Genomic DNA, 14,381 nt, shown 5'->3' with positions numbered 1-14,381 from the left:
TATCATACCATGTCACAATGCTACTGTATGAGATACTGAGTTTAATGGTTTTGGCAAGTAGAGTTTTGGTATGTTAGTGCCTACTTTATTTATGAGGACTACTCCATAGAGACAGTTCATTCAGGAAGGAAATGCTTGAATTATTAGCGGGCACTGAAATGGAAGGCAGAATGTGCTTAATCTAATAGTCCATGGCATCCAGCATGAGAGAGGATGGACATATTTGTTTTTCGAACTGCTGTATGAATATCTCCCTGGAATAAGGAATCCCTAGGTCCCCATGGGAGTATGTTGGTTGTTTTGGGCGTTGCCAGCCTCTTTAGTAGTGAACAACAAGATGATATAGCTACTGATTCACAAGTCAAGTAGGGATAAAATGAGTTCTAACTTTTTTCCATTTTTAAATACTGGTCATAGACTGCTAAGGACTGAAGCTGTAGTCTGTCAACTGGTTCAATACTTAAACTGCCACCAGCTCCTGGAATGAACAAAACCTGTCAAAAAGACTTATTGTGCTAGTTAGCCATAAAGTGAAATTTAAGGATTGTTTAAATTAATTATGAAAAAAATGACTTACGAAAAATTTGGTTAGTATTTTGATCTAGGAAGTAAGATAAATCTATTTCTTTATTTATTTTAGTTTTGGTGTGGGTTTTTTGTTGTTATTGTTGGTTTTTTTTTTTAGAGTACTGAATATAAAAGACTAAAATGCTGTGGCACGTTCTGATGAAAAGATGAACAGAACACCATAAATTGGCTCAGTCTTGGCTGGATTTTTACTGGAAAGATAATATAGGAAGCACAATTTATTCTTATGTGGGTCATATTTAAACCTGAGAATTTTCCAAAAGATAAGAGACATTGATTCAGTGACAACATACATGACCGCCATAGATTTTTGTTGTATTTTAGCTTTGCGCTGATGTGAGAATGTATGCTGGAGTTTCTTCATAGATGCTTCTGTTCATGAATATTTCTCACTGGTGAAAGGATGACGTGTTATTTTGTGGCGCTAAACAGTTTTTAAGGAACCAGCTGTGCACACATGCTCAGGAGAGCAGCAATGCAGACCCAGTTTAAATAAGCACTTTCAACCCTTTCTCATTTCTGCAACCTAGTTGGAAGAGAAAAATGGAAAGTCTGTCCCAAGTACCTCAAATTTAGATAAAAATCCCACAGATGTTGCTATAGGATAGTTCATTGTGTGAGACTGCTGTTTGAAGAAGTTCTAAGAATGAGAACAGAAATGATTATATCAATTATATGCTTGGGAATACTATGATGTGATAAATACATCCAGGACTGAATGAAAGCAGGAACAAGTGTAGTCTAAACGTGGTTCTTTTGTGTAATACTTCTCTTCTGATGCTTCTAATGCCAATCTCTTGCAGTTTGAAAATGATATTTCTGCATTCACATATGAGAAGACACTTATGATGGAACAGCGATCTCAGATGCTAAAACAGATGCAGCTATCAAAGAATGAAAGGGAAAGAGAGGTAGGGACTTTGTGGCAAGACGTTCTATGAAAAATCTGAAAGTAGTATTTCTTGGCTGTGGCTTTTAATGAGTTTTGAACTAGTCAAAAGCTTTTATAGCTGTTTTCAATGTTAGTTTCTCTACAGCAGGTTTCACTTACGAGGTTGTGTGGAAAAAAAAATCCTTTTTTTATTTGAGCAGATGTTTACAGTTTTTGTGTCCTTAAGATTAGTACAAGTATTTACTAGCAAAACACTTATGTCAGCATGAAGTATATCTAGAACATTTCCAGACTTCGCATATATCAGTATCTAAGGTTCATGACTATTCAGATTTATTTGTGCCTTGGTCTTGCTAATTCACACTGTTTTTTAGTTTCTGCATGACTTTGAATGTTTTATGTGTCAACTAATTGTTTCTGGAGCCAAAATTAGGCTGGCTGACTTATAATCCTATGATATCCAGATGAGAATGCTACATTTCCTGCTCCTCTATACTTACTAGTCCCTGGTGTATTTTGCATGTTGTAGCGACAGGCTTTGTGCAACTGTACTTTTGTAAGTGATTGTAACTTTTAACTATTTTTCTTTTCTTTTGGTTTGTGCTCCTACCCCTTCATTTACTGTGTTAGTTATCCTATTATTATAATCAATTTTTAGTGATGTATTAAATGCTTTGGCTCTGCTGTCACTGTGATTACCCTCCTAGCTAAATAAGAGATCTCCACTATGTTTAACTGCTCATTCATAAAATAACTAGATTTTTTTCTTGTGACTTTTTTTCTACTGATAATTGTAACTCGTTTTATACCTAAGCCATTTTGGTGTTAATCCTACAAATCTATGCAGTTGGTATGGTATGTGTTTGTTTTTCCGTTTGGCAGGATGTTTTTTTTTTTTAAGGTTCCTAAAACTGCCTTGTATTACCACAATAATGTGCTGCTGTAAATCTTCTTTCTTCTCATCTGTATCAAAGTATTTTTTTTTTTTTAATCTGAGCCTGCCTAACATATTTTCAGTAAAAAAAAAACAAGTTATCCTCTACTCCTTACTCAGTATCTTTAAATTTTTCTCATTTCATTATTGAATGCTAGTATTTTTCTAGTGGAGTTGAACACCTACTGTAGATTAATAGCTTCAATGATTTAACTTCCTCATGTATTCATTACAAGTAGCCCAAGGACATAAGGCTCTATAGTCTATAGCATATAAATTGCAGTGGAGGCAAATTTTCTTCTCAACTTTGTGAGCTGGTTGGAGTCTGTATTACTTGAGTGTTGGTTGCTTGGAAGCTTTCATGCCTTTGCCCTCCTGTGTATGTTTTTATTGCTCACTTTTCTCTCATCATGGTTATAACTCCAGTCTGTTTCTTCATATCAAGGCAGGGTACAATCTGAGATATTAAAAATGCCTTTGAGTTTATTTCATTATCTGAAGTAAAATCCTTGATAAATCTAAGAACATCTAGTTCTTATTTCCTGCCTTGTCCAAGAATAAAAGCCATATCTGTCTATTTCTGATTGGCATATCTTAATCTACCTTGTTCTTTTGTATTGTTAGGGAAGCTTCTTCACTCTGGGTGTCCCAAAGCAGAGACTCAGCATGAATTCCAGAAATTCCTCTAAAATAAATAATTTATAAGGTACAACATAAAGCAGATTGAGCTGGGTGCCTCTGGAAGTCATACCCCTAGCAAAGACCCTGGCCAAATTATATGGTTACAGTCTAAGCTTTTGACCTCTTGTGTGTCAGTTTGGACTAATTGTAAAATTAATCTGTCTCCTCCTGCTTCATTGGATCCTCTTCATTTTTGTCAGGTGGGCTGTTTATCTCTGTGGGTAGTTGTCTTTTACTGATCAGACAAGATATCAGTCTAAGTCCTGACCTTCATTTGTTATTTTGCACCTGTAGCTGGGAAGAAAAAATAAGTGCTTGGCATAGCCAAAACCTTCTGTTTCTCATTTTCTTTTAGACCCTCCTATCGTTCCTTTGCTTAGTTCTAGGGATATAGCACTTTTATCCTCTCTTTCAAACAGTCTTTGGGGCCTTTTTGGATTAACAAGGCAGAAAGTTCCAAAGTTCACAGCTTGCAACCAGAGAGAACTAAGTTACTTATGCTAAGCAAGCTCTATATAAGCAGTTTCTAAATGAACTCTGTAGGAAGCAGTATACCAAATAATTCTGTTAGCTAAGGCAGTCTATTCCCTAATTGTATTTTCATCAGAAAATGTTTAGTTATGCTTTCACTTCCTCTGGAGCTACAAGTTGAGAATATGCACTCAGTGTACCTTTCTTAATCTCATCATCTTGTCTTAAATGAGCTGAGCCATCCCCTTCAGTTTCATGATGACCTCCAAAACATTTTTCTCATTAATATCACTAGTTCAAATTACCGTTGCCTTTATTTTAGTTATGTCTCCAGATATTCAAATATAATGCTGATACTCCAACTTATGAATGATGCTTATAGTTTTGTTTCCTGTTACCACCAAGATTAGTATTTTAACCTCACTTGTGTGCTAGTATCTCCTCAAACAAGATTCAGACCTTCGCAAAGAGGAGAATTTGGTTTTGTATGGCATTCTTTTACTGTTTCCCTCTAGGCATACTCTTATCCCTGAAGAATCACCCTCCCCTCTTCTGTCACTCTTTAAAATAGAACCTTATTTGATCTTCCCCCTGGATTTTCTTGTGAAATTGGGGCACAGGGATCCATTGGATTTGTTTCCTTTTTTTTTGAAAAACTGGTTGATTTGCTTCTATTCAGGTGTAAATGTAACACATACCTGCAGAGAGTGAGATCTGAAGACTTGAGTGCAACTGCCAAACATTTGATTCTGACAGTAACGCTACAAAGACTAAAGAAAACGTAGAACCTCCCTCACTTGCTTGCTGCCCTTCCTGGTGGTTATTGGCTTCCTTCTCTGGCTGCTGAGGCAGGCAGTGATATCATTTGAGCTGTGAAAAGGCAGTCATCCATCTCACCACTGCTTTGTGTTGGATTGTGCAGCAGATTGCTGCTGTTTGGTAAGATAGGCAGAAATCTGGGTGCATGTAGGCAAGGAGCCTAATTATAGTTTGAATTGCTGGGAAACAAGTCAGAGTTTAGAATCAGAAAGCAGCTTTCTCATCTGCTTAATTTTTTTTTATACTTTTGATTGTAACTGAATAAAATCAATTCATCTGAAGCATCACATATATGAAGGGTTGTGAACCTCACAAATGAGTGAGTATTTGAGGTTCCTATGTAGACTAAGGATTCGATTCACTTCCTCTTTTCATAAATCTCTGTAAAGAGACTTGGTAACTAACTGCTTAACATCCCAAAATAGTATATATAAACATATGGCATATTTGTGAAAAGAAAGCAAGATTATAATAAGCTATGATATTGAATCTCATCTATTTAAACAAAGACAATTCTTATTTTGAATGACATGATCATCTGCTTTTGTCTGTAGACTGGTGGTGGTGGGTTTTTTTGTCATTGGTAACCTTTTTGTCCCAGATTCAGAGCATCACTGATGAGTCTCGAGGCTCAGTCAGAAGGAAAAGCTACTCCAGTCCACAGTCCATTGGCCAAGATGTGCAGGCACTGCTGACTAATGATTGTCAAGAGGAGGAGGTAGTTGGACGTAGTACTGGCTAGATATATTTTCCTATAGCAACACTTGAAGTGCCGCTATTTTGGACCAAACTACAAAGGAATAACTTGGTTATTTGTTGTTATGGAACAGTTCTTCATAAATTTTTAATTCAATATTTTTCTAACTTCATTATCTTACCCTATATTTTTTCTCTAGATGATGCTTCTGTGACATGAGCTAAATCCTTTTTTTCTTATACTTATTTTCCATAAAAGAAGCACTTATGTTTGAGTGCCTGTTTTTCACAAGAGCCAGAAGCAAAGAGATTTCCCTGCCTTCTATCTCTTAAAGTCTTAATAGTTTCCTTAATAACATATTTCTTGCTTTCATAACGCACTGCCTTCCTGTATAGTTCTGACATTGCAGTACTCGAGCTTCTCAGAGACTGTATAGATATACTAAGGCTGTTTAAAGACATTTCTATGCTTATTGACAAGCCATCATTAACCCATAAATGTTAATACTTTCTGCATGGTGAGTTTGAAAGGAAACGGAGTGATGTAATCAATTATTTTAGTGTGCACTTGAACTGTTGCTCGTAGCCTAGTTTGTGGAAATGCTGTATACCTTTGTGTTTCCATTTCTTCATGAAGTATGACAAGAACATGTTAGTTAATTAATTAACACGTAGTTAATTTGGTATCAAAATAGCCCTAATGAAAGTGTGCTTCTTTATAGGTGTGTGCTACAGATCCAGAATTTCTCTTGGCCTTGCTGTCTTTCTAAATATGACAAACTTTCTTCCATTGAAGCATAGTTGCTCTGAACTAACAGTTGTTAGTTTGAAATTGTTAGTTTGATACTGCTGTATGGCACACATAGTATCTGCATGTATTTGTTACCTTTTTGCATTCTCATGATAGAACTGTATCCACAGTAACTTCAGATTTGTAGTCTTGACTTGTGATTTAATCTTCTCGGGAGATCTGAGGACTGTCAAATAGATATTATGCAAGCCCCAAAAGTGAACTCTAGGATTCAGGAATCCTCAAGGAAAGATACTAGGGAAATAACTTGGGAAAAATATAGAATCTCTTAGACCTTTTAAAAGCAGCTGCAGTTACAGTTTGTGAACCACTGAGGGAATTGCTGTTCAGAAATAGGAAGTAGTTTTCTTATCTGTCCTTATTTTATTCATGCTTTTGATGACCTGAAAGAAATTGATACTTCTGAAATGCAACATAAATGGACATGACCATCACTAACACGTGATTAATTGATGTTCCCAAATGGAACAGGTGCTTCAACTCATGATTTATCAAGTCTCTGAAAAGACTTTGTACCTACTAAAAATGTAAAAAAAAAAAAAAAAAAAAAAAAAGAGGCGGAGGGGAACAAACCACAAAAAACCAACCACACCTGCAACCCCTCACTCAAAAACAATTCTCCCCCGTACTTATGATTTTAAGTCTAAGGTACTGTATTTGTGTTGTGTTCAATGGAAATACAGAAACCTATGGAAAAAATAATATGAGGGAAAGTGAAGTGAATAAATAACATGTTAAATATTTCTTCATTCTTAAGAGGAGCAAGGGAAATGGAAAATGGAGAACATACAAGTGTGTATGAATGTGGAAACAACAATGTTGTGTTCTTAAAGTTGTGATTTGAATTTCTGCTATTACAAGGGAAGAGGAGGCCCCATTGTGATTATGTTAATTGGTTTTGTTCTGTAATATGCACTTGCATGCATAAATAATCTAGTGGAATGTAGCTAGTCTTCAATTCAGCCAGTCAAAAGTTGTGTTACTGAGATCATGAGTCATGTTGGTAGTTCACCTAAAGGTATGTGAAATGGACAGTGTTTGTGACAGTATCTGAGAAAATAATAATGTAAGGTGCATTTTTCTGTATATTCTTTTGTTGAACTGCTGTGAAATTCCTTTTCAAAATTTTAATACTGCGTAATCTACAAATACTCTTTTTGACTGAATCTTGAGGTAATTGATTGTTCTGTGGCCAGGCTCAGCTGATCCATGACAGAAACACTGCTTCGCACTCAACTCCAGCAGTCAAATCAAGTGTGGCTGCTGCTATGCCGGAAAAAGTGCAAATGACTTGGACTAAAGAAAAGTTTGTAGCTGAAAAGCATAAAAACAAAGATTTGAATGTGACTGGCTTTAAAGATATTTTTAACATGAAACCGTAAGTATATGTGTAGCCATGTAGTGTTTAGAGTTTATTATTTGACTCTGTATTTTAGGGGGGGGGGGGGGGGGGTGATTGTTCTGTTGTGGGTTTTTTATTTTATATTTAATTTTTATTTTTATGTAGAGTTCATTACAAAGGTGATCTTTCCATGCACTTAAATACCATGCTTATGAAACTAGCATGGACTTGGGTGGAACAGCAATGACTGTGAAGAATCATAGAATGTCTTGGGTTGGAAGGGAGCCACAAGGATCATCAAGTCCAACTCTTGTCCCTGCATATGACAACCCCAAAATTCACACCATGTATCTGAGGACATTGTCCAGTTGCTTCTTGAACACTGTCAGTCTTGGGGCCATGACTACCTCCCTGAGGAGCCTGTTGCAGTGCTCCACCACCCTCTTGAGTGAAGAACCTTTTCCTAATGTCCAGCCTAAACCTCCCCTGACATATCTTCCTGCCATTCCCTTGGGTCCTATCGTTGGTCACCAGAGAGAATAGTCATTCACAAGATTTTTTTTTTTCTTCTTTTAAATGGACATTCAGCCCTCATCCTGTAAGCAAAGCAACATGTGCTTACATGTATGTCTTGTTATATTAAATATTTTCTGTGACATATTTCTTTGTCTTTTTATTACTTTGAAGTCTTAAGCTCTTAAATAGGTAAGAGCTACTACCTTTGTCAAACCTGATGTTGTAGGCAGAATGGCATGGACTTCCTTGCTTCCTCATGTTATGATTCAAGCATACACATGCATAGTTTTTGATTTCAGGAAGAATGCTGTTATAACCGTGGCCTAGACTATTTTTTCCACATGCCTAAAGCAAAACTGTGGATGTCAAGGGGAATTTAAATATCTAAAGGAAATCTGAAATCTAGGTCTCATAGAAAATGGAGTTAGAAGATACAGTTAGAATTAGCACCTTAAAGTCTGACATTGTTTTGTGGATTTGCTCTGAGCTTTTCAGAAACAGTTTGGTTTCTGCAAATTCCAAACATCACCTTGCTCACACTCTAAAGCACAGTTTTTGTTTTGACCTGCATTATACTGTAATTCTTAGGGGCTTTTTTGTTAATGTCTTGGGTGGGAGTGTTGATCTGTTGAACAGTAGGAAGGCTCTACAAAGGGATCTGGATGGGCTGGATCATTGGGCTGAGGCCATTTGTGCGAGATTTAACAAAGCCAAGTGCTGTGTCCTGTACTTGGGTCACAACAACCCCAGGCAGCACTACAGGCTTAGGGAAGAGTGGCTGGAAAGCTGCCTGGAGGAGAAGGACCCGGGACTGTTGGTCAAAGGTGGCTGAACATGACCCAGCAGTGTGCCCAGGTGACTAAGAAGGCCAACAGCATCCTGGCTTGTATCTGCAATAGTGTGGCCAGCAGGACTAAGTAAGTGATTGTGTCCCTGAACTTGTCACTGGTGAGGCCCCACCTTGAATACTGTGTTCAGTTTTGGGCCCCTCACTACAGGAAAGACATTGAGGTACTAGAGTGAGTTTGTAGAAGGGCAAAGAAGCTGGTGAATGGTCTGGAGCACAACTCTGATGAGGAGCAGCTGAGGGAACTGGGGCTGTTTAACTCGGAGAAAAGGAGTCTATGGGGAGGCCTTATCACTCTCTACAGCTATGTGAAAGGAGGTGGTAGCATGGAGGGTGTTGGTCTCTTCTCCCAAGTAACAAGTGATAGTACAAGAGGAAATGGCCTGAAGTTGCACTAGGGGAGATTTAGCTTGGGTATTAGGAAAAAATTCTTCACAGAAGGGGTTGTCAGGCATTGGAACAGGCTGCCCAGTGAAGTGGTGGAGTCACCATCCTTGGAGGTCTTTAAAAGACATTTAGATGAGGCTCTTAGTGACATGTTTCAGTGCTAGAGTTAGGTTGTGGTTGGACTTTATGATCCTGAGGGTCTCTCCCAACTGAAGTTATTCTATGATTGTATTTTGGAAATATTTCCTATTACTTGAGAATTGTGCAAGACACTTCAGATATTATTTTAAAACTACTATATGTGGTTGGGAGTGGAAATTACAGTTCAAACTTGCTGTGCCTCTATAATATATTAATACTGTTGATTTAAAAATGTACCTAATGGCATACACTTTCTGTGCATTTGCTTCCCTTCCATGTAGAGAATGGGGAAATCTGTAAGTTGAAATTTCATTTCACTTAAGCAACCTAGGTTGTGTTCCCTGGTTCTTGTGGTCTTGTGCATTGTATGCATGTTTCTTGAATAATGATTTGCAATATGTGTATTTTTGTATGTTGTTTTATATACTGTGATTTAGCATTTTTCACTGAAAAGTATTCTTCATTTTGACTTATGCTTTCTTCTAAATATTATCAACTTTCCCTTCAAGGTAATTCACAGAACGTGAATTTTATTTTCTGTAAGAATGTGAAACTTAACTAAATTTTACACTAGTGTAGTCTTCTAATTAACTACATTAAAGTGAATGTATTTTTGTTCTGGAAAAACAGCCCACATTGTTCTATCCTTATTGTCCAAGTAGTTCTATCACAAAGGGAACTTTCATTTTTTATCAAATGCCAGTTCTTGCCTCCATTCTACCAACCCATGTGTGTAGAAATAGCGTAAGTACAGATATACATTGGGTATGACAGCTTACAAAAATGGGACACTGCATCTCTGTTCATGGGTGGAACTGACTTGTGACTGCTCTGCTTTTTTCAGAGCACAGTGTTGCCGTTGTTTTGTCTGTTTAGCAAATTGAGCTTCTTTCAAAAACTTAGAAAACTTACTTTGTGTACCATGCATAGTTTCAGTTTTACCAGAGCTTGAAGGCTAAATGAAGTTCATCAGCCTTGGTTCACATTGTACACAACATACCTTTAGTTAATTTCAGCCTTTCAGTGCCTAATTCTTGCCCACTCCATCAAAAATATACACCCTCCATATTTCCCTTGTGTTTTATCTTTAGCTTGGCAATGTTTCTACTTCAGTATTTATACACCTCTTTAATTATACACTCTTCAGTTATTCTTTGGTCTTTTTGAGCTTCAAGTATTCTTTTGTTCCTTATATGATTGTTATACAGTTGGGTCTTAGGATAGATGGTAGATGTGGCAGAAAATTCCCCGGGGGGACTGATAAATTCAGTTTTGAAATGTCATTGTCTTGAAGGAAAATGTGAAGAGAATGTGAAGCGAAGAGAATCATTTGAAATTATAAAGTTGGTCTCCACTGGCCACTAAATTTCAGGCCAAATGCCTTTGTTTTTTTTAATTGCCCTTGCAAAATCAAGGATGAAAATACTATGTGAGACATGCTATCTCTAATAGTGTTCTGTTAATGCATTTTTCCCTTTATAGTAAAAATAGGACTTAATAGAATACAAGTACGTATGATCCCAGCATTTTTCACCTTTCTTGGTCTCCTGTGTTTGAATGATCCTGTATCTGGTTGTTGTTCTCAACTCCACACTTATTTATATAATCTGAGGCTGTTGCTAGAAGATTCCAGGATTGCGTGTTGGTATAGTCCACTGAAATGACTTCTGGTAGTAGAACAAAGTTGAGTTTCCTTTTGTTAATTCTGGCCTCCTAAACATTTGTCTTTTGAGAAAAGACATCTCATTCATTTCTATTGTTTAACTGACAGAAACAGTGCTGGAGTTTGTGCTGCAATTTTGATTGCTTAGTGGAATTTGAAAGATGCTGGCTGCCTGTCTCATGGCCCGCTGCTGGTAATCTGTTGTTCCCCTCTCTGCCACAGGACAGCGTGTGAGCCCAGCTTGGCAGGGGACAGTTGTGCTTTTACTGGGAGACCACTAGTTACAGTGCTAAGAAAATTGCACAGGATAGAGCAACATAAGTCTTATCTCAAGAGCTGCTACACTGACATGTGTTTCTGATGTTCCCTTTGAAGTGACTCAATTCACTTGTAAAGAATCTACTTTTGGGCAGTGGATCTTTTTGATAAATGGCCTTAAGTAGAGTCTGGATGTTTGTTGCACTGTAGCATATGAATCGTTTCCAATCTTTGTTAGTTTTACACAGATGGCAGTTTCTCAGGAACTGTAAGGAAACTCTTATTTTGTTCAGAAGAGCAACTAATTATCCATGGTAGATCCTAAAATAAGAAAATCTCTGAAGTCCTAGCAATTTCTTCCTCTTACACACAAACTTAGTGATTATATTTGTGGGTGCACAAGTGAAACATTAGTTACTATTGATAATGTAAGGAGAGAGGCTCAATTTCAGTTTATTACTTACTGTCTTACTCTTATGACATGAGAAGCTAGTAATTTTTTCAGAAGTTCTATACTGTTCCTGGATTTTCTTCACCAGGCTTACAGTAATCTTGTATTCATTCTAAAGGAGCTTGAGGGCAATCTTATACTTCAATCTTTCCATCACATTCCTGTAATTCCTTTGTTTGGAATTTCTTGTACAAATCTAGTTACTTTTTTATATAATTCAATAAACTAGATTCTCAGTGTTTTTTCACTAAATTTCTATTGAAATTCAGTTTTTGCTTCATCTTAGTAAAAGTTAACTGGCAATCAGAAGATTTGTGCATTTTGGCAATCTAGTTAGTATTGTTTGAATTTCAGAGTTACATGTTTTGTTCAAAGGAAAAATCTTATAAACCTAGGGAATGTATTTTCTCAAATTTATTTTGAATGTGTACAAATACTAGTGTCCATGAAAACAGCTTATTCTACATGCGTATGGATTAAATTTATAAATTTAAAGACATGTAATTCAAATACATAAGTATTGTGACAGTACTTAAAAATGTTTGTTTGCATGCTAGGAATCGGACAAATGTGAGAAGAATGCACACAGCTGTGAAGCTCAATGGAGTAGTGCTTGATAAATCACAGCATGCTCAGCTAGTTCTCCTGAATATGCCTGGACCTCCTAAAAACAGAAAAGGAGATGAAAACTGTATCCTCTGCTATATTGCTTCCATATTTCTTGAAATTGGGAACTTGATTTTTATGATTGTGGTGTTTGTTTGTTGGGATAACCATTAGTAATTGTAGTAAGCATGAATTTACCTTTAAGAAAACGACTTTTGATTCCACAGAGTTTTAAGAAATGTTGACGGTGGTTTTTTGATGGAATTGATGTAAAGAATTTCTAAATTTTAAACTTATTTTAAAATAATATGTGCTTTAGTATTTTCTGTAGGTGAGTAGGGCAGAATTAGAAATTTCCCCCCAATTGGGCCTTGCTTCCACTTAAGCAAGCAAGTAGATTACATAATGGGACAGTAAAGGGTGACACAGGAAAACTCCTTGATGAAATTGTTGAACTTAATTTTTGCATTATATGTTACACTTTTTGAGAGATTAGTGGTTATTTTGTTTCTTTTCTGAATAGATTCCTTGACTTAATGATATTTCAGACATGGAGTTTTTGGAAGTTCTGACAGAAGGTCTGGATAGAGTTCTCCTGGTCCGAGGCAGTGGACGTGAAGTGATCACCATTTATTCTTAACTTGATTGCACAATTTGTTCAAACTCCCCTCCCAAATGAGAAAAACTTATATGCCATAATTTGAGCAGCTTCATAAGAGTTTCAGTGCATTAAAAATTACCCATAAGCTGAATCTTCTGATAATGTGTTCTGGTTTTTCTGTTTAAAAAAAATATTTAAATTATATTTTAAGAGGATAAATTGATGTAGAAAATATTTCTGTAGTCAATTGGTAAATGGTGAATGGGTTAGGATATTTACATGTAGCATATTCTGACAGTTGTTAAACTGGTGAAACACAGAAAATAAATGGTAAGGCAGTGGTATTTTTAAATATCTAGAAATGTAAGCAACTTTTGATTATTTTAATTTGTTCTGCATCTAAATAAAAGGGAAAGGTTTTAGGAAAAGTTGGCTTCCTCCCTTACCAAAATGCTGCTATGTTGGTTGTGTTGGGATTAGTCCTGGTTCAGGAAACTTTAGAAATATGTATGCCCACTCAAATTTGTCTATTACATGCATAAAGTGTTTCCTTGAAGTTAATAATTTGCTACACTTTTTTAAAAATCACATTTCTCTATTTAAAATACTTTGTTAGCTGAAGCCTCCAGGTGACAGTAACAGTAAATTGACAAGTTATGTGTTTCATTTTGTTTTGTGTTTGTTTTGTTTTGGTTTTTTTATGAGCTACTAGAAGTTATAGTATATTGCAGTTATACCAGTGAAACCTGAGAGCACCCAACTCATACAAAGGCTATGATGCAGTCACTCTACCTGGTTGCAGATATAACTGTAACAATTGGTAAACCACAAGTTAGTTGATGAAATGCAGTCTGTTTTCAAATATGTATATTTTGAAAGTGTTTGTGCTACTGTTAAATAAAATCTGCTTTTCTGAAATGAATGACCTCTTCAGTGTGTTTCATTTGAAATTTTTGAAAAATTTAGATGTTCAATAAAAACTTGCTTCATTCAATTCTTCCTGTTTTTGGACACATTGTTTAGTGCTGTTAATGTTTAAGACCTAAAGTTTTTGTTGGGTATTGGAAGATTGTATTACAAAAGAATGGTTTTATTTAATCATATATAAACTCTTAGAGTAGAACAATCAACATACCTGCTCGGAGTAGGATAGCAGTGATGCAGGGCCCAAATTCCTCACTAAGTTCAAGGCCAGTGCTTTTATCTTGGTGCTCTTGGGCAAAGCAAAATGAAGTTATAAACAACCAAAGCTGAAAGTAGCTATTACCAGTCTCTGTTGTTTGATGTGCAGCAACAGAGGGAACACAGAAAGCTGATCAGATGACCCAGTGAACTTTAGACCACTGTCAAACACTGCTGTGGCATGCCAAGAGGCACTTGGAAAGGCATGCTGTACACCAGAAAGCACCTGCATACCACTGTGTGTAGGTTTAGGCTTTAGTTAAGGATCAGGTGTATGTATAGGCATTCAGAGATACCCTGGGGGCGTATCAAAGGCAATCCAGGGGCCCTTAGGTACAATGAAAGACAGAGCCCTGTGGGCTACCAGAAGGCATCTGAAGGTGCTAGGTTTGCACAGCATATAAAATAATACATGAAAAGGCATTCTTGGACCACTGGGGAGGAGAGAAATGTAATCGGATGCCCTTGGTGCACTCTAAATATATTTTGACTTCT

The 14,381-nt window shown here is 36.6% G+C and overlaps 1 protein-coding gene across 5 annotated transcripts in view; it reads left to right on the top strand.

Moving 5' to 3' along the window:
• SLC12A7 (solute carrier family 12 member 7) overlaps positions 1–13,626 on the top strand; it is a 78,104-nt gene extending 64,478 nt beyond the window's left edge. For 3 of the 5 annotated variants that reach the window (XM_065830717.2, XM_071804674.1, XM_071804676.1), the window contains exons 21-25: positions 1,392–1,499; positions 4,987–5,103; positions 7,089–7,270; positions 12,055–12,188; positions 12,652–13,626. In XM_065830717.2, coding sequence (XP_065686789.1) covers positions 1,392–1,499; positions 4,987–5,103; positions 7,089–7,270; positions 12,055–12,188; positions 12,652–12,743 — 633 coding nt within the window. In that variant the 3' untranslated portion in view covers positions 12,744–13,626. The remainder of the gene's footprint in view (positions 1–1,391; positions 1,500–4,986; positions 5,104–7,088; positions 7,271–12,054; positions 12,189–12,651) is intronic. The other 2 variants (XM_065830716.2, XM_071804675.1) reach the window with 1 other exon arrangement.
• Positions 13,627–14,381: the final 755 nt, after the last annotated feature.

The sequence above is a fragment of the Patagioenas fasciata genome, chromosome 2 (genome assembly GCF_037038585.1).
Source record: "Patagioenas fasciata isolate bPatFas1 chromosome 2, bPatFas1.hap1, whole genome shotgun sequence".
Taxonomy (NCBI): Eukaryota; Metazoa; Chordata; class Aves; order Columbiformes; family Columbidae; genus Patagioenas; species Patagioenas fasciata.
The sequence above is the reverse complement of the archived record's forward strand: the minus strand, read 5'-3'. Positions and strand labels throughout refer to the sequence as shown.